At 43.1% G+C, this 26,850-nt stretch overlaps 1 protein-coding gene across 2 annotated transcripts in view; it reads right to left on the reverse strand.

Annotated features, from left to right (window-relative positions):
- The window catches only part of COL25A1 (collagen type XXV alpha 1 chain), a 971,115-nt gene that overhangs the window by 131,037 nt on the left and 813,228 nt on the right, over positions 1-26,850 (reverse strand). For both annotated transcript variants that reach the window (XM_029596536.1, XM_029596528.1), the window contains exons 19-21: positions 10,498-10,560; positions 9,559-9,627; positions 9,100-9,144 (exon numbers count right to left, since the gene is read on the reverse strand). In XM_029596536.1, the coding sequence (XP_029452396.1) occupies positions 9,100-9,144; positions 9,559-9,627; positions 10,498-10,560 (177 nt within the window). The remainder of the gene's footprint in view (positions 1-9,099; positions 9,145-9,558; positions 9,628-10,497; positions 10,561-26,850) is intronic.

The raw sequence follows: 26,850 nt of genomic DNA on the forward strand, positions 1-26,850 counted from the left end.
GCAAGGACCCAGGCCCTGATCTGCGCAGCTTCTTGGCAGAGGGGATAAGAGCCTGTGCCTCCCTGCTTGTTCAAGTACCACATTGCAACTGTGTTGTCTGTTTGTATGAGAACAGTCTTGTGTGAAAGGCAGTCCTTGAACACAGACAGAGCATAACGTATAGCCCAAAGCTCTAGGAAGTTGATCTGAAACGTTGCTTCGAGCTGTGTCCAAGTACCTTGGATGCATCTGTATTTAAGGTCACTTGTGGAATTGGTTGCTGGAAGAGTAGAACTGTCAGCAAGTTGGCTTTGTTTTTCCACCAGAGAAGCGATAGACGTAGATGATGGGTTACATGAATCTGGGATGAAAGCGGTTGAGTGGCTTGGAGCCATTGAGATTTCAAAGTCCATTGAGTTATTCTTATGGCCAGTCTGGCCATAGGAGTGACATGGACCGTGGAAGCCATGTGGCCCAGCAACATTAGGAAGCTAGCTTGGAAAGTATGTCTGCGCGGTCATTGGGCAGGAAGGCCTTTGCGATTTGTGGTGTCCAAATCTGCTCCGATGAAAGTAAGGAGGTGAGATGGAGTCAGGTGGGATTTTTGGTAGTTGATTAGAAATCCCAATGAGTATCGCAGATTGATAGTAATCTTGACAGCGTTGAGAGCTCCTTGCCTGGATTGGCCACTGATTAGCCAGTCGTCCACTACTAGGCACTTTGTAAATACATGAGGTTCTGAGGCAAGTCCAAAAGGCAGAACCCGGTACTAAAAATGTTGATGTCCCACTATAAAGCACAGGTACTTGCAGTGCTGTGGGGATATTGGAATGTGAGTATAAGCGTCTTGAAGATCCAGAGAACAGAGACAGTCTTCTTTTTGCAGAAGGGGGAGCATGGTGCCCAGGGACACCATTCAGAATTTGTTGAGACTGCGGAGGTCTAGGATGGGGCGGAGGCAGCCTGATTTCTTTGGAATGAGAAAATAGCGGGAGTAGAACCCTCTGCCCTGCTGTGCCCGGGGAACGGGTTCCACAGCCCTGGTGCTCAGAAGGGTGGACAGTTCTGGCTCTAGAAGAGTTGTGTGATCTTTTTAATCCACAGTGGACTGGGTGGTGAATTTGGAGGTACCATGAGGAAGTTTAGATGGTATCCCTGGGTTATGATGGATATAACCCATTGGTCTGGGGTAATGCTGAGCCAATTGGTTATGAAGTGGTGAATCCAACCTCCTACTGGCAAGTGTTTTGGATTTGTGGAGTGGCTGCTCTTCTCTGGATAGATTTCAAAATCAAGAGGCATGGACGGTTTGAGGGGGTGGCTGAGGCCTGGATGGTTTAGGTTGTCATGGATGTCCTTCTCTGAGGTGGTTTGGTTGGTCTCACGTGATATGTAGGTGGATAATACCTGTGTGAGCGGTAAAATGGACTCCTGGGGTCTCTTCTCGTGGTCTAGGAGTTGGAAATAGACTATTTTTTCCACTACAACTTCTGCTGGTTCCATAGTGGTTGAGATTTTAGGCATGTTGAGGAACTTGTTTAAGCTGTTATTTGTGACACAAGCTTCTGATAGGTTTGAGTTCAGGACTGTGATTTTTTTTAGATTAGAACTGTAGCTCACAATCTAACAAGAAGATTGGGTCCATCATTACTGTGTTGGCATCTAAGTTAATACTAGGGGAATGGAATATCAAGTCAATAGAGTGTCTGCCTCAGTGAGTGGAGATTTTGATTAGCTGGGTGAAGACAAGATCTTCCATGTTACATTGGAAGTTGATGGCATTACCTTTGGGAATGATCTCTGCATGGTAGTTAAAGCTTCCTAGTATGAAGAGTTTGTGAGAAGGAATGGCAGGGTTACACAGGAGTTCAGAGAATTTAGGAAGGAGTCAGCTTGATAGTTTGTTAGGCAGTAGATTAGGGTCAGTTTAGGTCCTTCAGTACCTTGGATTTCAATGCAAGAAAGTCAGATTTGCTTATTTGTTTGGTTGCCACTAAATTGGGGATAAGAGAGTGATGGACCAGGGATCCTCTTCCTGAAATGCATTTGGAAGGTCTGTGCCTTAAAACATAGCTTATCAGACCCAAAATCCCACCTTGGCAGTAAGTGAAGAAGTGAATAAATTAACACTAAGTGTCAGGCACTTAATATTAATTTATTTACTCCTTCACTTACTGATGATTGGTCCATTCACTGTCACATGTCAGGAAGGCTGCCCTGAAAGGGCACTGGTCCTTTCACTGACAAGTGTCAGTGAAAAGGGCCAATTGGGAATAGCTCTGCTGGAGGAAGGTCTCTGGCAGGGGTCCAGGACTGGCAAGAGCTGTTTTAAAGACACGGACATGCTGGTGAATACACCATTTCAGGTATAGGAAGCCCAGGTCTGGAACTGGACCACTTGGTCCATCAGGCCAGACCTTGTGGGGAGGAAAGAGAGTTTTGGTCAGGCCAGCAGTGTGACGTTTAATGCCTGCCTCTGAGCAGGCATTAAATTTCCTGCAGTAGTAGGAGATGCGCTAGGCAGTCTCTTGCTTAGCACACCTCCTTGCATTGAGGGTAATAACTAACTAGGCTATTACCCTGCAATGTGCTTGCACTCACACTAAGCCTGCTATGAGTTTTTTAGTTCGTGGTTTTTGTTTTGCGCTAAAGCCCTTTTGACATACCAGAGTTACGTCAGCACTAAAAAAACCCATGCTAAAATGCAATTAAAAACCCACAATAGGCTTAGCGACCCTTATTGCATCGGCCCACAAATTTGGAAAATCAAGTCCAGGAGTGAGGCTACTAACAAACGACTAGCTTTCCTTCAGTGGAGTAAAAGGAAAGTGGTATGTGCTATCCATTCAGCAGAGCTATGCTACTCATCAAGCTGTTGTTTCACCTACTTGCCACTTACCTATACTTCCTTTATTCAGCTGATGGATCAAGAAGTCACTCTGAAGAAGTATGGAACAATTTGTGGCCTTCTATCTTGTTCTTGGAAGGTGTTTCCAGTACCTCAGTGTCATCTTGCCTTGCTTACAAAGCAGATACTTTAATTTTCACCTCTTTTGTGTGATTCTGGCAATGATCCAGAGAGTCTGTGGTTGAAGCTTACACATCCTCCTGCTATTAATGTGCATAGCAGTACCTCATACTACCTACCCCCATCACTCAGTGACTATTTTGAAACGCTGGTTACCTTGTTGCGTGTGCCGGCCATGGCAGGCCCGCGGCCAGGCCCTCTTATCCTCTTTTGCCTGCTCCACCGTCTGGCTCCACTTCTCTCGCTGCCATGGGCCGCCGCCTATGGCCCCGGTGCTCCTGTCTCTGCGACGGACGTCCGTGCTCTGCGGGGAGACGCCACCATCTTTGCCATGCCCCTCTTCCTTTAAAGGAGCTGCGGCGGGAAACTAACCCGCGGCCCCAGATGATGAAGTCACTGGGTCCTGGTATATAAGGCCAGGCCCAGCCACAGTTAGTTGCCTTAGCAACAGGTCTCCATGCTGGTCGTGTACTTCGTTGCTTCCCCTGGTGATTCCTTCATGTTCCTGGTTCCTGTCTTGTTCGTGTTCCTGATCCTAGTTCCGTTATTTGCCTTTGTTCCTGTGTTCCTGCGTTACTCTACTTGTTCTACAGATTGATTCCTGGACCCGACCTCTGCTTTGCCTGACCACGTTAACTGATCATCTCCTGGACCCGACCTCTGCTTTGCCTGACCACACTACTGATCATCTCCTGGACCTGTTACCGATCTGATGCCTGATGGGAGGAGAATCAGATAGTGGTTAGCACTCTGTTCGAGATCTGTAGTTATATATGAGAGTTGAGGGTGGATCCTTGGACCAGTGGCAGATGACCACGCCCACGGGGAATGATCCTGAGAGGGACCACCGGTCAGGCTCAAAGTTAGGAGACAAACATACACTAGTTCTTTATTAGACAGTATACTGAACCACCACAGATGGCAGTAGTGAGCTGGTAAGCCCGGCTGGGCTGTAGTCCCTCAGATACTGGAACAGCGATCCCTGGAGGCTGAGCTGAAAAGAGACTGAGATATAGTGAGTAAGCAGTGTATGCAGATGGTAACACTCACACAATGTTCCAATGAAGCCCAGGAGCTGGAAAGTATAGGCCCTTGAGGAGCGAGTACCTGGTTCCAGGGAAGGCTCAGAGAGAATGATGGTAACTCACTGATGAAGATGATATAGTTGGTAGTGAAGACTTCCAGGCAGAAGAATATACGAAGCAAGTCTGGGATCAGGGCCCTCGAGGAGCGAGTACTGGTTCCAGACTGTCTCCTGAAAAAAACAAGGAGAGAGCGAGGCCCCCGAGGAGCGGGTACCTCTGGTAAGTCCGAGGAGGCAGAGTAGCTTAGGTAGCGAAACCCCTTGCTAACTCGATGTGTTAGCAAATTCCAAGACCTTAAATATCTGTCGCGGGTGACGTCATCTACGGGGGATGCCCCCGAGGTTCGCGCCAATGCCGGTACTTCAATTGGGGCCGCGCCACGCATGCGCCCCAAGGCCTCCAGGAAACGTGGCGATTCCAGCATCGAGCCGGTCCAGAAACACCCGAGGACAAGTGGCAGGAGAACGCTGTGGTAGCCAGTCTTCCCGCAGACGGAGAGGGAGGCGCCAGAGAGGTAAAGAGGGCAGAGAGAGGGCGTCAGGCACCGACGGACACAACAGGATCCGACCTCTGCTTTGCCTGACCACGCTACTGATCATCTCTTGGACCTGACCTCTGCCTTGCCTTACCACTCTACCTTGCCTGCCGCCTGCCCTGACTTCAGCCTGTTCAACGCCTCTGCTATACTCATTTTGGACTTGGCTTCTCAGGCTTCGCCTGTTCTTACTCGGGCGCCCCCTGTCTGCCTCTCATTCCATTTGGCGCCTGGGTCTCTCAGACTCCGCCTCGTCCAGATCAGGCTTGCTACCCTTACCGCTGCTGGTCCCTGGCTGATCTCCTCCTCGTCCATCAGAAGACCTTGGACGGAGGCCCACCTAACTCCAGCCAGCCCCGGTACCCAAAGGCTCAACCTGCAGGGAACGAGGGCTGGTATTGGCGAAGGAGCACAACAAAATCGTTGAGATATGATCTCTCATTAATCAGAGTAGACACTGCCATTTTTAGACACATGTGAATTTTGATTCCACTGAAACAATTTGGATGACTGAGCCCCTGATGTAGCTGATAAGGCGAAACCCGGCCAGAGTTGGGCAGTCTCATTTTTAATTTGGATTAACTATAATAAATATTTTACTTTCCAAGGCAACGGTCTTGTTTTGTTTTTTCCATATCTGTGGCTATGCTTGACCGATTTCCGCTTTGCTTCTTTGGACAAATATATATGCGTACATTCAGTAACATAGCCGTGCCGCTGAATGTACCATGTAATTTAGCTGGAGAAGTTATATCCGTCCAAGTTACTTAAACGGCTATCTTTCAATATTGGGCCCCTAATGATTTAAAAAGTCACATAAATTTGTTCTAATATTTCCAAAACACCAATAACATATTTTAAAACAGCAGACACAAGACTTAAACACCATAATTTAAAATAAAAAAAAATTAAATAATTACAAAATCTCCTGCTCTCCATACCATTAAATAAATAAATAAATACATGGCATCTTTTAATTTCCCAGAGATTGTTATGTATTTGGGTGAAGGGGGCCACATAATCTTTATCCTCTCTCTCTCCTTCAGACTCGTAAGCACTCTTTCTCATACACATGCAGGCTCTCACACACGCATTCAGGCTTTCTCTGTTGCTCATAGATACACACTGACTGTCTCTCTCATATACATCCAAAGGCTCTCCTGCAGATATGCAGGTGCACTCTCTCATCCACATGAAGATACTCTCTCTTATACACATGCAGGCACTCTCATGTACATATACAAGCTGTCTTTCATATACACATGCAGTCTTTCACACTCATTCACATCTGTAGACTTTCACTCCCTCATTCACACATGCAGGCTCTCATTCCTTCATGCGCACACACAAGTGCTCTCTCATGCACATATGCAGGCTTTCTCTCTTTCATACAAACATGCAGGCTCTCACTCCCTCATGCACAAATGAAGGTGCTCTCTCTCTCATACACAGATGCAGGAGCTCTCTCTTATACACACATGCAAACTTTCTTATTCAAACACATACACACAAATACATACAAACCCCTCTCAGGCATCATCCTTTCTTCTGCACCTTGGCCACGCCCATGATGCTACTTATTTAGTGCAGGAGGGGAGGTGCAGGCCCTGCTACCGCCAGAGGCATCTTCTTGCTGACTCTGGGCCGTGGGCCTTTCTTCTGGCCATGGCGGATTGGGCTCCGTTGCGGCCCCGCTGAATCCTTTGTCGCAGCCCATCGGGTCGTGACCTCCTTTGGGTCCCGACAGGTTGGGTTCTGTTGCGGCCCCGCCGAGAACGCCCTTGGGCCGCGAAGGGTTGGATTCTGTCACGGCCCCACCAAAGACCTGGTTTTCGGCTTCATCTCAGCAGGAGATGAAGACCACGTGATCAGTGCAACCGGTCCACCGGGGATACCTGATCCCCCGATAGACCAATGCAGCCTTGGTTCCAGGGAATTCCCAGGAAGCAGTTTCAACAATTAAAAAAAAATGCCTATCAATAACATTTTTAATTTTTACTAGGTGAGCATTATTACTTCTTTATATTCTTTTCATCATGGAATAAAGAAAGGGTACAGCTTTTTTTTAGGTCAACGAAAATCAACCCATAAGTGATTAAGTTTGTTTACTTTTTAAAATTCTCTATTCTGATAGGCTAAAGCCTTTCATTTGCTAACTATTTATTACAATAGGACCAACAGCTTCCTGGTTGACATTCCTTTTTTAAAATTCTCATTAGTAGTCTAGCACACTGATTACTTAGCATAGATATCATTGGATGAGGCTGATAGTAAATGGGTCATATTATCTGTCAGAAATCTATATATATCTGATATCAGGGATCCACTGGAACTGTCCTAGTGGCAGCCCTTGAAAACCAAGAAAAATTTCATGAAAATGTGTATAAGTTTTGAAAGTAGTTATTTTTCTCTCACATTTTCTAAAAGTGATAATTCTCTTGTTTACTTATATTCTTTGACCTCAACTAGAAAGAGTAAACAACTGATTAACGTTTACTCGTCCCACTCTACTCATTTTATAAACCTCCATCATTTCTTCCCACAGCCGTTTCTTCTCCAAGTTGAAGAGTCCTAACGTCTTTAACCTTTCTTCATAGGTGACTCTAACATTTTGGTTGCCCTTCTCTGTACTTCTTCAAATTCTGCTATATCTTTTTTGAGATGTTGTGACCAGAACTGCACAGAATATTCAAGATGAGGTCACGCCTTAGAGTGATACAGAGGCATTATGATATTTTCTGTTCTATTCTCCATTCCTTTCCTAATAATTGTTAGCATTCTATTTGCTTTCTTAGCTGCTGCTGCTGCACACTGAGCAGAAGATTTCAACATATTATCCATGATGATGCTGTTATGGCTCTGGTTCAGGCAGAGCGTAGGGAACACCATCCTCAAAGTCGCGCAGGACAGCATGACAAAGCTGAAGCAAAGCTTGGACAGGCTGGTAAGACTGGAGCAAGGCATGAACAAGTTGGTAAGGTTGGAGCAAGGCTTAGACAGGAACAATGCAGGTAAGATTGGAAGTGAGGTTTAGACAGGAACAGAATGCAGGTAAAGCTAGAACTGAGGCTTGGACAAGAATTGCATGCAGGTAAGGCTAGAAATGAGTCTTGAACAGGAACGGAGTGTAGGAAAGGCTGGAACTGAGGCTTGGACAGGAACAGTGTGTGGGTAAGGTTGAAACTGAGGCTTGAACAGGAACAGTGTGCGGGTAAGGCTAGAACTGAGATTTGGACAGGAACAGAGTACAGGTAAGACTGGAAAAGACTAAGACAGGACAAGACATGGAGAGACAAGGACAACACAAACCATGGAACATAAAAGCCCAAAGGCAGCGATACAGGAAGGCCCTGAGAAGCAAGACAAGGAGAGACCTAAAAGCCACAGGGCAAGGTAAGGCCTAGATAGGCCACAGATCAGGGGAAGGCCTAGACAGGCCACAGTACACGGTAAGGCCTAGATAGGCCACAGAGTAAGTTAAAGTGTAAGAAGGCCCTTAGGCCGCAAGGCAAGGAGCAGGAAGGCCCTTAGGCCACAAGACAAGGATAGGAGCAAGGAGGCCAGGTAACCACAAGACATGACAAGGCGTGAGAAGGCCCAGGGGCCACAAGGCAAAACAAGGAGTAAGAAGGCCTGGAGGCCACAAGGCAAAACAAGGATAGGCCTGGGGAGGCCACAAGGCAAGAGTGGCTAGGGCAAGCAGCCAAGGGCAACTCGATACGGAAGCATCTTGGGTTTGGTAAGGTAGGGTTATGTAGGGCTGGAGTCTGGGTGTGGTGCAGATAGGAAGGAGGCGCTTGGCCAGCCTGATCATTGAGGCCCCCTGGTGGAGGGGAGGCTGCAATACAAGCTGACTCATGAGACCAGGGATGAGATGGCGTGAACAGTAAGGAGCAGGGCTCACCAGAAGCCTCTGCTGGTAGGGAAGCGTTGTAGTGAACGGTGAAGCTGGAAAGCAGCTGAAATTGTAACAGATGCCTAGATCCTTTTCTTGAATGGTGACTCCTAATGTGGAACCTTGCATTGTGTAGCACATACAATGTGAAGCATCACAATCAAAATAAAATAAGACAGCCAGTACAAATTTCACGGTTCACACACCAAAGTGAAAGTAAATATTGTTGTGGCTTCAAATAGTTCAAAACTGGCTAAATACTGTAGCTCTTTAATAACAGAAAGAACAGTGGATAACGAAGAAGGCAAATTATGTTGAAAATATAGAATAAGATTGCAATGCTAATAATTAGTAATAGGCAATATATACAGCACCTTCCTTTTAGAATTTATAGTTCACCTAAGTTTAAATATCACAGGCAGTTTCTGTTAACCCTCATATCTTCATTTATTTATTCAGTTATTATACTCCCCTTTCATATAAAACTCTAGGCAGGTTTACAACCACATAGAACATTAAAAGTGCATAGTAAAATTTCCACATTTGAGATGGATTGGATAATGCCATGTCTACTGACCTTTGACCCCTTTGGGCCCCTAGTTCCCGATTCGCCTGGTTCACCCTTGTTCAAATAAGCACAGAAAGAAGGAAAACAAAGATAATAATAGAGAAAAAAAGAGGACAGAAAAAAATTAACAATGGCAAGTATTAGAATATTTGAAATGCTAGATTTAAAAAACAGTGGTGTTATACTATTGTAGCACTAACTGCAAATAAGTAGGTAACATTATACTGGGCAGAGATTATATTCGCTGTATTGAAGAAACTGGTTTGAATGTCACAAATAGACTTCCTGGCAAAGTGCTTATAGAACTTATAAGTTATTAAGGATATATTTGTTAAAACTATGAGCATTTTAATAAATGGTAGATTTCTTACAAACTGCATCTTATTCATCAAATTATATCACTCCTGTGAAGCAGCTGGTGAAAGTCTTGAACACTAATTCAGTATTAACAAAGTTGACGTGACTAACCTTTGGCCCGGGAGCTCCATGTTCGCCTCGTTCACCCTTCCCAGGAGGCCCTGCTTCCCCCCTTTCACCCTGCCAAAGATCAGAGTTCACATGAAAAATTGCCAACATTATTACACTGCAATGCTGTATTGCACCTACATACATTGTATCCATGAGCATCTATTAAAAATGGGGACTACAGAAGAACGCAACTGCCTCTAAAATGTGAAATTCATTTTATAACCATGACGTAATTATATTCCAGTATAACCTCAAAAGCATGGTCAATAACTAGATTTTGAGAAAGGAATCTTTAGTCATAGGACTGTAGGCTAAGGCTTTGAATGAAAGTATTCCAAGATCTGGAATTTCTTATACAGATTGAAGTGAATTTTCAAAGGAGTTATGTGCATAAAAATAGCATATATCTTAGCAATTTTCAAAAGACCATTTTACACGTGTAAAACCCATTTACACATGTAAAACCTTTTGAATTCAGCCCTATGGAGTGAATTTTCAAAAGAGTTCTGCGTGTAAAAAATAATTTCGTTTACGTGCATAAAACCCAGTTTTATGTGTTTAAATCCTTTTGAAAATTACCTCCAATATGTTTATATTAAATTTTGTAAACCACTTTGGATGATCCATTGGATCAGGAAGGCAGTCTAGAAGGACTTTTAAATAAATGAATAAATAAATCAATCTGTATTTAGGAATCTTGTTCATAGATTACAATTAACATTACATTTCATTCAGTCTTGGGTGGCTCTTAAGCCACTGTATGATTATTCTAATACTTTTCGCAGCCATAAAAGGAAAAACATTACTGTAGATGTGGCCAAGAGCAGAAATATAGCAAGAACCTGTGTCATTAAGAATGGTTAAAATAGTAAAAGCAGAATATAGGCGATTTAAAAAAACAAATGCTAAAGGCAAAGCAAACGAGAAAACATCACTTACCTTTGTTCCTGGTAACCCTGGCAAGCCAGGTTCTCCCTGGGGACCAATGAAACCTGGTTCGCCCTTTAAAAGATGAGTGCATTAGATCATGATTTCAATAACAGTATAATGAAATCTGTCCATAAAGGCCATCATTTAGCCATTAATCTTTAGCCTCTATGAATAGATGGAGGTTTCCTGAACATAGTTGTGCCCTAGACCCTAAATCCTGGCCCTATGCCACTTGTAATGTCTCCTTTTGCTTAAATCCAATTTTGTCACTTGACCTCTCCTTTTGGTTCATTTGGGATTTTTGCTGTTTTAGAAGAGCTCTTGGCTATCTCTTTAGCTAAGGATGTTAAGAAAGACCTCTAAGGGGCTTCTGTCTTTCCTGTGTTCGGAGTGAGAGTGTGTGGATTTTCTGTAACTTGGGTTACAACAGTGATTACTGGTGGGTCTGATGGTTTACCCCAGCACAGCACAGCACAGCCAGGCCACCTTGGAAGCTAGAGTGTAATCACTAGGCTCCTACGTAGTGCCAAGTGGCATCTAAGGAGACCTATGAACCCCAACTACTTTGTAGAAATTCTGAAGATATTCTTGGAGTTACTGCTGAGAAGAATTTCAAAAAGGGATGTTCATTTTAAAAACTTTATATACCACCTGGTCCAAAGCTAAAGGCGGTTTACATTAATACATCCACAATCAAATAAAAACAAAACTTACAAAGACAAAAAAATCAATACTTAAAACTACAATGAGTTGAGATGGAAAAAAAAAAACTCCACAAAAGCCAGCTCTTAAAAATGATAACGCCTAAGTAACAGGTGCTTCAGGGTCAGAAGCCAATTGAAACAGGAAAGTTTTGAACAGTTTCCTGAAACTCTTAAAGGTGAATTTTAAAAGCCCGGCGTGCACCAAAATTAAGAGTATACATGCATGTAGGACACGTGCGTGCACAGCAGATTTTAAAAGCCGCCCACATGCGCACGCATCTCCTGATGCGTGAATATTTCACTCCGAATCAAAAAGTGGCGTGGTGTTGGCAGAGAGTGAGTGTGTTCCGGGGTGGGGCCAAGAGATGTGCACGCAAATACTTATGTGCCCGTACATGCGACTGGGTCCAGTGCCACGTAACTTTACTTCTGCTATCGAGGAGGTGTAAGTATTAATAAAACTATTTCCAACTATCGCTAGGGGGTTTGAGGGTCTGGGTTACCTGGGAGGAGTGCAGGCTATTAAATCAGGGGGGTTTGGAGAACCTAGCTTTACACTGGGCGAACTGGTGGATGAACTGGTGAAACTGGTCATGGCGTTGATGCTCGCCGGTTATAGAATTCACTCACTTACTCAGCGGAAAGCCAACTTATGCCGCTGGGCGTGCACAAGCTTAAAATTAGGCATACATATGCGCGTGCCTGGGCTATTTTACAACTTGCACGCCTATGTGCATGCAAATTATAAAATGGCCGCATCCATAGGTGTACGCTGACGTATGCGCGTGAATATGCATGTACATGCCCATTTGAAAGTCACCGTCTTAGTGCATAACGTCAACTTGAGGGGTTCTGGTAGGGTAGGACCCGCTACAGAAAAGGCAGGCCTCAGTCAGACAAGCTGTCTTGAGAGGAAGTACTGTAAAAAGCCTAGATTGTATTAAATGAAATTGTTTTAGTCATTCTTCATACATAAACAGGAATGTCTGAAAACCAGATTAAGATCTGAATGCTAGAGCAAGTTTAAAGTGTATTTATTTTGCCTATCTCTGCTGTAAATCTTGTGACTCATCAATTTGGTGATTTTTATTGTGCACTGACAGCTGGTAACCTCAGAAGAATAAAAAGTTATAAATTTGCAATATAATCCAGTGAGCAAGGCTCTGCTTTCTTAATCCCAGAGCTGTGGGTTTGAGGAGAGAGTCTGCCCATTTCAGGATAAGAACATTGAAAAACTCTTGCCATAGGAGGGCAGTCAGATGGTCACAGAGGAGAAAAAAAAGAGGATTTTGTCATTTTTCTCTGTCCAGACTGAGAAACTATAACTCTTGTCTCAGGGCCAGTTCCAGTCCATCATTTACCTGTCCAAATGTGTACCAGGTAACAGGTATCAGGATCATAACAACCGAACATCAGACCATGTCTTATTTTATGTGCCCTGTCAGGTGGTTACATAGTATGAGTGTGCTGGAATATTGCTTGGCTATCATTATTAAAACAGAATGGTTATGACAGATTAACTAGTTTTTGTTATATTGGATTTAAGCAAGAGCGTAAAGATATGACAACAGTACATGTTTTAAATCACATAACAAAGAATCTATATCTGTCTATGTAATGCATTTATCTAGCTACATAAAGGCATTATATACTTATTTCTCTTTAGTTACAAAACATTTTTTCAGTTACATTTATTTATTTATTCATTCAAAATGTATAAACTCCCTATTAACATTACTTGGCCAGTTTTCATAAAAATGTTCATAATACTGCACAATTAACATAAAACAAGCAACAACAAAATAGGCCAAAATAGAATACCGAAAATACAATAAAAAAACATGTCATTACATTAACTATTCAACTTTAGCTGGCTTGCTGTCCTGTGCTGTAGCACAGAAGAATGATAGAACTGAAAGCATCAACTTATTTCTAATCAGGGACATTTCTCAGCACCCCATTGTAAATACAAAGGTTAAGTAAGGGTCTCTGGTTAGTAGCAAGCTTTGTTTATGTATGCCCACAGCACTGCCAAATAAACAATAAACTCTAGCACTCAGGAATATACTAGCAAGACGTGCAATACAAACGTCTAAGCTGATACAGCAAGGCAGAGAAAAGAACGAAGAAATGAGGGCTGACGGCTCCTCTGACTGTTAGTGCGCATGTTATAATACCAGCAATAAAAAAAGACAACATTGTCCTACAGTTGTAGCTGTTTTGTGTGCCTGATTTACAGGGGTAGATATATGCTGAAAGAGCAAACAACTAATGGCTGTCTTTTATATTTCTGCATACAATATTGTTTAAAGAAGGCACGAGAGAGAACATTGACAGGTGAAATTTCTCTAGGGTTAGTGGTTTGATACCTCGTATCAAATATTTTGGAAACCTGTTGAAAAGGATGCACCAAGTTGGTTGCATGTAGGGTATGATTTGTGTCTCCCCCTCCACTCCCGAATTATCAAAGAAAAGAATGAGTGAAGACATATCCTAACATATTTCTCTTTAGTTCTTGAAATATTGCTATTAAGGCTGAACTATCACATTATTATAGAGCACACTGCACCATGCTGAATGACATCATTTATAACAATATTTAGGATTGATGTGGCATAGTCCATCTGATGAAGATCCCTACAAGCTTTATACTTGAACTAGCCAAAACTACTCTGCATTACTCCAGTTGTCTGGTGGCATAATTCATTTAAATATTAAAATCAAACAAAAATGAAAAAGATAAATATAGTTTCAATTCATTAACTCTTTAACAGAAAGCATATTGAAACTTAGAGAATCTCTCCATAAGCTACATTGACAGTCTTGTCTGATGACAACAGCATATTTTATAGGGATGTGAATCGTTTTTTGATGATTTAAAATATCGTCCAATATTTTTTAAATCATCAAAAATCGTTAAAGAGTGCGATACAATAGAAATTTCCCCGATTTATCGTGAAAAATCGTTACTCGGGTTTGTGTCCACTAACGGGAGTTATTTGGGGGGAGGGCGGGAAAACCGGCACACCAAAACAACCCCTAAACCCACCCCGACCCTTTAAAACTAATCCCTTACCTTCCCCCTCCCTCCCAAACCCCCCCCAAAACGTTTTAAAATCACCTGGTGGTCCAGTGGAAGCCCCAGGACCGATCGCCCGTTCTCGGGCCGTCGGCTGCCACTAATAAAAATGGCGCCGATGGCCTGATAAAAAAAACCCACCCCGACCCTTTAAAACTGACCCCTTAGCCTCCCCCACCCTCCCGACCCCCCCAAAACATTTTTAAATTACCTTGTGGTCCAGTGGGGGCGCGGGGAGCAATCTCCTGCTCTCAGGCCGTCGGCTGCCACTAATAAAAATGGCGCCGATGGCCCTTTGCCCTTACCATGTGACAGGGTATCCGTGCCATTGGCCGGCCCCTGTCACATGGTAGGAGCACTGGATGGCCTCTCACTGGTGTGGAAATCTCTGTAGTCACATACGGGCCGATTCAATAAAATTCGCGGGAGAGCCGGCGCTCCGAGGCGAGCGCCGGCTCTCCCGACATGCGCCCAGGCCACTCTCCTGGGGGCGCGATTCTATATTTAAATGAGGGCCTGCAATAATAAGGAGGCGCTGGGGCACTAGCGCATCCCTAGCGCCTCCTTATTGACAGAAGCGGCGGCTGTCAGCGGGTTTGACAGCCGACGCTTAATGTTACTGGCATTGGTTGTCAAACCTGCTGACAGCCACGGGTTCGGAAAACGGACGCTGGCAAAATTGAGCATCCATCCGCGGGCAGATTTTTAATTTTTTTTTTTTTTTTTTAGAATTTTAATTTTTTTTAATTTTTGGGGCCTTCGACTTAATATCGCTATGATATTAAGTCGGAGGGTGTACAGAAAAGCAGTTTTTTCTGCTTTGCTGTACACTTTCCCGGTGCCGGCCGAAATTAACTCCTGCTTTCGGGCAGGCGTTACTTTCTGTATCGCGCGGGACTAACTAATAGGCTCATCAACATGCATTTGCATGTTGCAGGCGCTATTAGTTTTTGGGGGGTTGGACACGCATTTTCCTCGCGCTATTACCCCTACTGAGCACACCGTACTGAATCGGCCTGACAGATGGAACTGGAGGATTCTTCTGTACAGTTACAGATAAGCCCCTGCTGACTTTTCTTGCAAGCAATAGCTCTGGAGAAGCTTTTCCAAGCCTGGCAGTCTTTTCTCTGACTCTAGCCTGAAACTCTATGTCCTATAACAGTTAAGGCCAGTGAAATCTTGGGAGTATGGGACTAATTCCCGTTTCACTACTTTTGCACAGCCTGGTACTCTCACTCTCCTCTTGCACTCCAAGAAGACCCCCAAAATCCTGGAGGCCTGGGAACTCCATCTTTGAATTGCAGTCATCTTCCTACGATAGGAGATGAAAGAGAAGAACACGAGCCAAAGTAGGCTTATGAGTTTTATAGAAACATGCTCTTTTTAAGACATCTTTTACCAGGGAGTATGTAAAAACCACTATATTCCTACTCTCTGACATTACACCCCAGTGTCTGAGGGCACACTGATGCCAATAGAAGTGATACTTATGAATCAAGACTGAACTATTACATATTTCACTTATCCTGCAATATTTGGAAATTTTCTTAATGTTTAAGCATTTTATTCAAAGTACCGCAGAGTCATAGCATAAAATGAAGAGCAATAGGTTTGGAAATCATGTTTAATAAGATGAATAAGGATCAGCTAAAAGAGGCCTATAATACTAAACTGCAAACAGGAGTATGCATGGAAACGCACACAAAACCTCCCGAAATGCACAAAAATGCCGTTTTTGGCATTTTTCCACACGGAGCCATGTTTGCTAAAAAAAGAAATGTGCAAGTTTTGGACTTTGCAAATAGTAAAATTTCATACAAAGTCCACTACACACAACATTTTGCTGAACTTCTACATGAATGAACTGCTGCACTAAATCACGCAAAGCAGGTCAGAAGTTTAGAATTAAGGAAAAACCCAGCGTGTGAGGATGTCTTTCTGGGCCAGTGTTCCTTTATGCCAGTTGCTCTCTGGCTTAAGTTTCTTGTGAAAGTTTACTATGGCGCTCATTTGCATCTGTGGCAAACTCACGTGGGAAATCCCCTGGGTTAGTGCATCAATGTCTAAGTGATGGGTTAAAGAATTAAATTCATGTATTTTAAATCTTTGCCTCCAGGAAGTCAGAATCATTCAAAACCTGCCACTGGGCCCAAAAGACAGCTGTTGCATTTCTCCAGCTTTTTTGTTTCTACTTTTTCCTCGCCACACTTCGGCATCCCGTTCCTTTTACTTTCTTTGCTGCTTCCCTGACTCCATTACTTGACTCCCTACCTCTCTCTTATTCCCCAGTTCCGAGATTCACTTACATATTTGCACAACTGAACAAAAGCTTTCTTTTTAGAACAAGAACAGTTGGTTGTAATTTTGTAACAGCTCACATAAATGTCAAATTTAATACGTACATATTTTGCACAAATTTTCAAAGGGAACGTGCATGCATGCGTCCCCTTTGAAAATTATCTCACCAAATCTACCCACCCACAATTACAGCTGGTAATTTGTGTGCAGAGATTTTTCAGGAAAATGTGTGCACAGACGTTAGAAAAAGCAAAAGGATGCATGTGAGCATAACACCCCCCCCCCCTTACAGCACACATACAGGCTATATGTATGCAAGTTTACCTGCTTATTAGGCAGGCAATTTTATACCATGCCATACCTCCAGGTAAAGCACTGTTTTACCCATGGAAATGCCTGAAAATTACTCTGACGGGGGGTAATTTTGTAACATCTTGTACATGTTAGCCAGCAAATAAGCACATAAGTTACATAAACTTTCAAAATGGCTTCCTGCGCATATGTCTAATTTGAAAATGATTCCACCTGCACAAGTTATACCTACCAAAATGTCTGCACAAGTTTGCCGTGCAAATGTCCTTGCATGCTTTTTAAAATCCAAAAGTATATGCATAACTCCAAACCCCTTCCCAACTCTACTCCCAGGAACGTCTCTGCTCAATCTGGGTAAACTTATGCGCACATAACAGGTGGGCAATTTCACAACAGCCCATTTCTGCAGGTGTAACACTGCTTTACCCCTGGCAATATTTTAGAAAATTACCCTCAAAAGGACTGAAGTGAAGCCCACTCGCTCCTGCCCTTTAAAAATGTTGCCAGCTGCCTTAAGGATGGCACCAAAGGGACATCAATTTGGCACCCGTTTTAGGTGCAGCCAGCGGCAGCAGGGTCCAAGTGAATGGGCTTTGCTCCTGCCCATTTCAAACTTTTTAGCTGAACCTGTGGGAAGGAGGTAAATGAGGGCCAGGGAGGGAGGTCCCATTCCTCCCCACGTTTCCTAGGGGGATGGGAGTCCCCAGGTGAGCTTGGACAACCCAGCCGGATAGACCTGGGCTCTTGGCTAGATTTTACTGGCCAGGAGGGGAGATCAGAGGGGCCTGAGGAGGATGTGCTCTCACACTAGCCCTTTGGCTTTTCTGCAACCATGTGCAAGATGCTGTTGGGGGCCATTTTATTTTCTGCTGGATCCCTGCCTGATGACTACTTGTTATGGCTTTTGGAAATACTGTTTTGTACTTTTATTACTGTTTTGTCTCTGAATTGCTTCATGGCTGCTTGAGCACAGACGCAGCTAATAAGCCAAAATTGTTTTTTAATTTACTCATGTAATTTTCAGTTAGCAAATGCTTTTAGAAAGAGACAGTTAATATTAATATACTGTAAAGGTGGGTATTTTCAAACTACCCATATTGATGCTAAGTCTGCCTGTACTTTTTAACTGTGGGCTTTGCACCATTTCTCAAAAGGAAGGTATATACATATGTTCCCTTTGAAAACTGCCATGGTACAAAGTACCTGCAGAAAGTCATACCTGCTTTTCCTGTGGGTATTTTTTCCATAGAAAATAACACGTTTAAAAAATGTATTACCTGCAACAATCCAGTGTTCTTGGTGGTTTACAATTGTAATATACATAGGGCCGGATTTTCAAAGCTTTACGCACATAGAGTAGCTTAGGTGCACTGGGCCTATTTTCAAAAGGCCCGGCGACGAGCATAAAGCCCTGGGACGCGTCTAAGTCCCGGGGCTTTACTAAAGGGGTGGTCCGGGGCAGGGTCAGAGGCCTCTGAAACAGCAGCTATTTGCTGCTGTGTCGGGGATCGCGCAACTTACTTCAGCCATAGGGCTGGAGTAAGTTTAGAAACAGAAGAAATAAAAAGAAAAAGGTAGGAGGAAAGGGTGGGGGAAAGGGTGGGGTGGGGGAAGGGAAGGGAGGGTGGGGTGGGGGGGTAGTTAATGGGGGGAAGGCAGCGCGGCTCGGTGCAAGCAAAGTGCACAATTGTGCACCCCCTTGCACGTGCCGACCCCCAATTTTATAACATTCGCACGCATGTTATAAATCACAAATCCATGTGTGTGCACGTGTGCATTTCTTAAAATCTACCCCATAATCATTTATATATATATATATATATATATATATATATATATATATAAGGGTTGTGTTGGTCACAATATCACGTCTCTCTGTGGCCACCAGATAGTGCCTTGAACTGTGGAAGGTGCATTGTGCAAGGATAATATATTCTGTCTGCAAAACCCTGTGTTTCAGGGTCATTCACAAATACACAGGCTCTCACTCTCTGAGGCTCCACCCCCACCCCCCCCCTCACACACACAGAAGCTTTCACTCTCTCAGGTTCTCACACACACACACAGGCTCTCACTTTCTCAAGCTCCCACACATACACACATACAGATTCTCACTTCTCAAGCTTCTCTCCCATACATACACAGGCACTCACGCTCTCAAGCTCCCACAAACATACACAGGCTCCTACTCCCACATACATACATAGGTTCTCACTTTCTAAGGCTTCCATACATACACACACACACACACACACCCTCTTCTTCAGCTACCACCAGACCCCTTCTTCAGCCACGGTAGGATGGGGTCCGCGGGGACCCTCTCATTCTTTGGCTGCCATGAGATGGGAGCCACAGCAGCAATGCTGCAGGTCTCTTCTTCTAGTGTCTGGCAATCCTGATACGATGTACCTGAGCTCAAAGTGGGTGGCCCATGGCCCATATGTGGCTTTGCCACTGCCATGGATTGCAAACTGGTTAAAAAACAGGAAACAGACGGGCGGATTTTAAATGCCCTGCTCGCGTAAATCCGCCCGGATTTACGCGAGCAGGGCCCTCGCGCGCCTATTTTGCATAGGCCACTGGCGTGCACAGAGCCCCGGGACGCGCGTAAGTCCTGGGGTTTTTTAAAGGGGGCGTGTTGGGGCGGGGCCGAATGATGCGGCATTTCGGGGGCGGGACGTGGTGTTTCGGGGGCGGGACCGGGGGCGTGGTGCCGGCCCGGGGGCGTGGTCGAGGCCTCTGGACCAGCCCCCGGGTCGGATGACAGCACGCCAGCAGTCCGCTGGCGCGTGTAGATTTACGTCTGCTTCTAGCAGGCGTAAATCGAGGGACAAAGGTAAGGGGGGGTTTAGATAGGGCCGGGGGGGTGGGTTAGGTAGGGGAAGGGAGGGGAAGGGGAGGGGAGGGCGAAAGAAAGTTCCCTCCGAGGCCGCTCCGATTTCAGAGCGGCCTCGGAGGGAACGGAGGCAGGCTGCGCAGCTCGGCGCACACAAGGCTGCCCAAAATCGGCAGCCTTGTGTGCGCCGATCCAGGATTTTATAAGATACGCGTGGCTATGCGCGTATCTTATAAAATCCAGCGTACTTTTGTTTGTGCCTGCTGCACGAACAAACGTATGCGATCGTGCTCTTTTTTAAAATCTACCCCAGAGAGTAGGACTAACTGGTCAGTTTTCTGAATGGAGGACAGTAAATAGTGGAGTGCCCCAAGGATCTGTATTGGAATTGGTGCTTTTTAATCTTCTTCTACAACAATCACTAAGCAGTAGGGATGTGAATCAGTACCGGACTCATTTCCGGTATCGGGTTCGGGGAAAAACCGTGGGAAATCTTTGGTCCTGTGGTTCTTAGCGATTTTGTTCGGCTGTCTCGTGCCAAAAAAAACCAACCCCACCCCAACCCTTTAAATTTAATTAGTTCGAATCCCCCACCCTCCCGACCCCCCCAAAATTGTTTTAAGGTACCTGGTGGTCCAGCGGGTGTCCCGTGGTAGGAGCAATGAATGGCCCGCGCCATAGCGGGAGATCGCTCCCGGGATCCCCGCTGGACCACGAGGTACCTTAAAACAATTTTGGGGGGGGGGTCGGGAGTGTAGGGGATTTGAACTAATTAAATTTAAAGGGTCAGGGTGGGGTTTGGGGTTTTTTGTTTTGTATGCCCTTTCTTCCCGCCCCCCCCAAAATGAAAAGAGTTTGAAAATATCATCCAATATTTTCAATCGTCAGAAAAACAATTCACATCCCTACTAAGCAGTGCTCTCTAGAGTTGGACAATAGGAGAAATCTAATATACCATCACTGTCTTTCAGAGAGAGGTTCTTTAAGTGTCTATATGCTTTCTATTAATTAGTTAATAAAATAAAACAAAATGTCTTTCTTTCACTTTTGTTTGATTTTAAATTTTAAATCAGTTATGAACTAGACAACCAGAGCAATGCAGGGTAGGTTTTGCTAGTATAACATAAAACAACAAATAAAATGACAATAATCAGAACATCAAGACGTAAATAGGATGACACTGAGCATAAAAATCAAGTGAAGTATAAATGCTTTTACATGCATACATTATACAATTATAAAAATATATATATAAAATAAAAGCCACTATTACTGTCAAAAGCCTGTTTAAAAAGCCATGCTTGAGAGACTTTATGAATGTATCGGTATCAGTTGATCCAGCATTAGGTTCTATAACATAGGTCTAACTACTGAAAACACACGATCTCTAGTTTCTATAAGATGGGCTAATCTTAATAAATTTCATAAAAACCTTTGGGGGTTATTTTCTAAACATTTATCGCATGCGATAAGGCCCTAGCACACGCGATAAACCCCTAAAGCACACGAAAAGGGGCTTTTTGCGTGCGATAGGATGTTAATTAGCTGGAGAGGAGGAGTCGGGGTGGGGAGGGGGAGGAGTCGGCCATGGCACTGCTACCGGTGATAATGTGAGGAACATTATCGCCAGCAGTAGCGCAGCGAATAGCACCACCTTTCACGGTGGCGCTATTTGCACGAAAGGCACTGCGGCCGGCAAAATCACACCACCATGATGCGAACGGCTGTGGATTTTCACAGGCCCACCCCCTTTTTTGCTGGATTCATCATTCTGTGAAGAATGATGAATCCAGCCCTTTGGGGGTCATTTATCAAAGGCTTATCGCACGCAATACGGCTGTATCGCAAGCAAATTAGGGGGAGGGGAGGAGTCGGGGCGGGGAGGGGTCAGTGGCGCTATTCGGTGCGAAAGCCGGCAGTCAGCGCACCGCTGTGGTGCAAAGGCTGCAAGCTTTCGCAGGCCTGCCCCCCCTCTTCACCCCCCTGCCCCCGTTTTCACAGGATTCATCATTCTGCGAAGAATTACCAAACCTTAGGGTACATGCAGGAATGTAAATTTTCAGGAGAGATGCTAACCAGAATGTAGCCAAATTATTAAGTAGCTCATGCATAAGCATCAAGACCTTACATCTAACTCTCCACCAAACTGGTAGCCAGTGGACAGAATGCAAAATCATTGTTTGATTTATTTATTTATTTATTTATTTATTTGAAAGCATTTATATACCATTTTTTAAAAATAGATTTTTGTCAAAACGGTTTACAAGGATAAAATAAAACATAAAAATAATCAAAATAAAATGAATTTTAAAATATACATAAAATGATCAATGGCTAGTCAGAGTGCTAGCATTTAAGGCCTTTTATAAATAAAAGAGTTTGATGCCATAGGACTTATTATTTCTGGGGAAATGGGTGGGCAAGAGAGAGACTATACCAGTTAATATTCAAGCAGCCAAGTTTAGGAGGATTTGGAGTGATCTTAGTGAATTATCAGGAAGAACAAGAAATAAAGAATGGAAACAATCAATTCCAGAAGAAAACTTAAGGACTGGAGCACTGTTCAGAAATCACCAAGATCTAACAATAGTTTTAAATGACGTAACATTCGTAATTTATAATAACCTGAAATAACCTGATTTAATAATATGCGTTTTCACTGATGGATCAGGAATAACTACTAAATTCTTAACAAAAGAAGCAACTTGAAAAGTGTAACCTTCAAACTCAAATGTAGCTAAAACTTCAGAGAGAGGATACCTACTCAATAAAGAAAATTCTGTCTTAGAAATGTTTAATATTAGGGATGTGAACAGGTGCCCGATTGTTCCCGCTTTTGGGTTTGTCTGGCCACGGGAAAATCTCATTTTCCCGTGGATCGACGTTTGCTTCTTGTGAAAAGCCCTGTTAACGCATGCGATAGGCCCTTACTACATGCAAAAATGTGTTTAATGCATGAGATAGCAACATATCGTATGGTGTGATGCAAATAAGGAAGAGTTAGGAGCAGAGTCTGCCAAGAGCTATTGCACAGATTTAATGCTGATTTTAACAACACCTTTTTGAATTGTGTTAGGCTGTGTGATGTAAGGTTTTATTGCCTTGCATGATGTTGCTCCCAGAGCATCCATATATGAGAGAGAGAGACTAGCCATAATGCCCTCACCCTAGAAAGGCATTTGCATCCCTATGGTAGGCCCCCCTAGTAACTGGAGGTGAGGGTTAGGTATCAGTGTAGGGGGTTAGGGGCCCCTTTGACATTCAATGTTAGATGTACGAACAGAACAGTGGTCTCTTGTGAACATCTGATGACCCTCGGAGTGAGGAAACTCACTCCAAGATAAGATTTGGGCAATGTTCTCTCAACCTAGCTTGATGGACTCTCTACCTGGCTAACATCAAGCTAGGTTGAGAGAACATTGCCCAAATCTCATCTTGCAGTGAGTTTCCTTACTCCAAGGGTCATCAAATGTTCACAAGAGACCACTGTTCTGTTCGTACATCTAACATTGAATGTCAAAGTGGCCCCTAACTCCTACCCTAATACTTAAACCTCACCTTGAGTTACTAGGTGGGTCTCCCATAGAGATATAAATACCTATCTAGGGTGACAGCATTATGGCTAGTCTCTCTCTCTCTCTCTCTCTCTCTCTCTCATATATGTAGGAAACACAACAGGTCGCATGTGATATTTATCACATTTTGATAAATCCAGGCCTTAGTTAACAAAAATAAACATTTTTTTGTTAGTGCACGCTAACAGGAGTTACCTCCTGTTAGCGTGCACTAACTGGAGGTAGTGCGTGCTAATTCCCATTAGCGCGCACTAACCCGAAATACAATTTTCACGAAAATTTGGGGGAAAAATTGTTTGTTTCTTATTTTACCAATATATAACAAATTAAGAAATATCATACGATATTTCAATTCGTTATAAAACGATTCACATCCCTATTTAATATTATTCTATTATGAATTAACCATCTTTTGATGGATGTTAAATAAACACATGCTTAAATGAAATAGTCCAAGAGCAACCAACAAGGATTAGAAACTGGATATCATCTGCAAATATTTTGAAGTTTAACCCTAAACCAACAAGTAATTTATATAATGGAGCTAAATAAATGTTTGAAGAGTGCCAGGTCTTGCAGGACTCCAATATTCACCAATAGCCAAGTAGAGATAGCAGAATCAATACATACTTCCTGTTTCTGGTTACGTAAACAGGATTTAAACCAATTTAATACCACTTTTGTTATACCCAGATCCTGTAAATGAGATAACAAGATCTCATGCTTTAAGGTTTTAAACACAGCTGAGATATCGAGAAGTACCATGATATATTTCTGGCCACTATCAAAACTGAGTCTAACAGTATCAAATAGTATACTTATAACAGAAGGTCTCACAACTAAAAAATATTCTAAAACCAAATTGGTTTTGATCAAGTATATCAATGTTTCCCAACCTTCTCCTGGAGGCATACTTAGCCAGTCAGATTTTCAGGATTTCTACAATGAATATGCATGAGATAGATTTGCATACATTGGAGACCCAGTGTATGCAAATCTGTGTCATGCATATTAATTTTGGATATTCTAAAAACCAGACCACTTAGGTGTGCCTCCAGGAGAGGATTGGAAAATATTGAATTATATTGTGTTCATCAATATAATCCGATAATTGTATTAAAACAGTATTCTCAATAAAATTGTAGCAAGAAGCAGCAATGATAAAATGGAGCAGAAATTAGATAATACTAAAGGATCTGCTGTTTGAGTTCTAAGAATCAGACAAACAGAAGCTAGTTTCAAAGACTCATAAAGTAATCTCTTAGTAAGGGACAAAGAAACAATATTAGTAATAAAAATACAAAATATCGTCCCGCAAAGATTTTAGAAAACATATGGGAATTCAGGTTCACTAATAATCTGAGAAACGTCAACAGCAGATACAGATTTGAAAGATTCCCATTTCAAGGTATCGTTAGATGGATTAAAAAAAATGCAAAACTATGTGCATTATTTCCCTCCTTTGACATAAATACATCCTCAAAAATGCCTCCTCTCTATATGGGTAAAAGAGGGAGGACAAGTTTCAGGTAGCACTTTTCCCTGGGTAAAAAAGTATTTACGTGGATAAATAGCTTTTTGAAAATTATTCCTACCCCCCGCCCTGCATGTAAACCTGGCCCCATTCTACTAACCTTCTGCGTATGCTTGGATAGTCCATACATACTCTATTAGTCAGAGATGAGAATGAGGCTCTCAGGACACTTAGTCAACAACTTTCATTGTGCCAGCTATTTAATTTACAACCTGTAATAAATCTGACTGGAGATCTAGTACCGGACTCATTTAATCATGACCAAATTATTGCTGGATGCTCCTAATGAAAAACCATCGGCTAAAGTCATTTGTGTGTTACTTTGACAAATATTGCTTCTTGTTTCATTCTTCGGATGAGATACATTGTTCCTGCTGGGCTTTCAGTAATAGGAAATCCTGTCCTTAATGTTATATAGAGCCGAGACATCTGTGCTGTTAGTATTGAAATTGCCAAGACTTAAACCCATAACTATTTGCACAAAGAGCCTGATGAAATGCTAATGAAGAAAAGAGACCTAACCTAAAGCTAGGTACTGCTCCATTTGCAGCACCCTGTGATTTAATGCTAGCTCTCCTCTTGATAAATATGGCTCATAGTGAGAATCCCTAAATTGATTTGTATCTTTCCCTGCCAAACTGATTTTTTTTTTGCCTCTATGTCCGTTTATTCTGTTTTCATGAGATATTACAGTGAAAAGGAAAATATATTAACTTTCTTTTTTTTTTTTTTTTAATGCCCTACCTACCTGAAATTCTAAGGCTCTGGTTTATAACCAGATTATACATCCTGAGGCATTTCTTGTCTCCAAATGGGTTCAATTTTCATTAAAGAAAAAAAAAAAAAAAAGGAGCTACAGTGCTAGCAAAATATGTGCTCATTTCCAAGGATGTTAATTGTACTAGCAAAATGTCTGAATAATGTGTTATGACTCTGAATGCATTAGTAGCACTAGCTATGGCTTGCTTCTAAGACCAGTACTCATTAAAATTCAAACCAGCACAATCATCTCATTTGAGGATTACAGTAAAACATTTGTTGCAATAAGTGCTTTATTTTAATGCCTCCTCTAGGTAGCTGACTTTTATGATGACTGACCTGCATCTTGCAATGTTATTACAAAGCAAATTTATTAAGGATGTAAAGTTTATCCCAAAATTACTTTCTCAAAAAACAAGGTTAAGGCTAAATTAAACTACTTTTCTGGCTATCTTAAATAAAAGAACAATACATATATTTAAAAGAACAATATATATATTTAATCATTTCTGAAGCTTATGTGGTTAAAAAAATCTCAGTTTTGTAAGGAAAGACACTAGGTGGCAGAAGGATGACTTGCACTATGGGCTGGATTTTCAAAGGGTTACGCGCACCGGGCCTATTTTCAAAAGGCCCGGTGATGCACGTAAAGCCCCGGGCAGCGTGTAAGTCCCGGGGCTTTACAAAAGAGGCGGGGTAAGGGCGGGGTGTGGGCTGGTACAGAGGCCTTCGACATAGCAGCCATTGCCACTGTGTTGGAGGATCGCATGCCGGCAGGCTGCCGGTGCGCGCAATTTGCGCCTGCCTCGGTATGATAAAACTTTTGGGGGGGGGTTAGAGTAGGTCTAGTAGGGGAAAAGGTTAGGGGAAGGGGTGGGAAGGTCAGGCTAGGGGGGAAGGGAACGGGGGAAGGCAGTGCGGCTCGGCGCACGCAAGGTGCACAATTGTGCACTCCCTTGCGTGCGCCGACCCCTGATTTTATAACTTGTGTGCACCTGCGTGCGCAAGTTATAAAATCGGGTTTACATGTGTGCGTGCCGGGTTGCGCGCACACCCTTTTAAAATCTACCCCTGTGGGAATACTATAAACTTGTTGATTTGAGTTTTCTTTTGAGACATATATGAGTAAGCAAGGGAATAATAATAATAATAATAAAGATCTTTCCTTTTAATATACTTCAGTTTATTTTTCTTTCCTTTTGGGGTTTGTTTGTTTTCAATTTTTTGTTGTCGCGTGTTACATCATTACATCAACTTGCGACTGG

The sequence above is a fragment of the Rhinatrema bivittatum genome, chromosome 1, assembly GCF_901001135.1.
Source record: "Rhinatrema bivittatum chromosome 1, aRhiBiv1.1, whole genome shotgun sequence".
NCBI lineage: Eukaryota > Metazoa > Chordata > Amphibia > Gymnophiona > Rhinatrematidae > Rhinatrema > Rhinatrema bivittatum.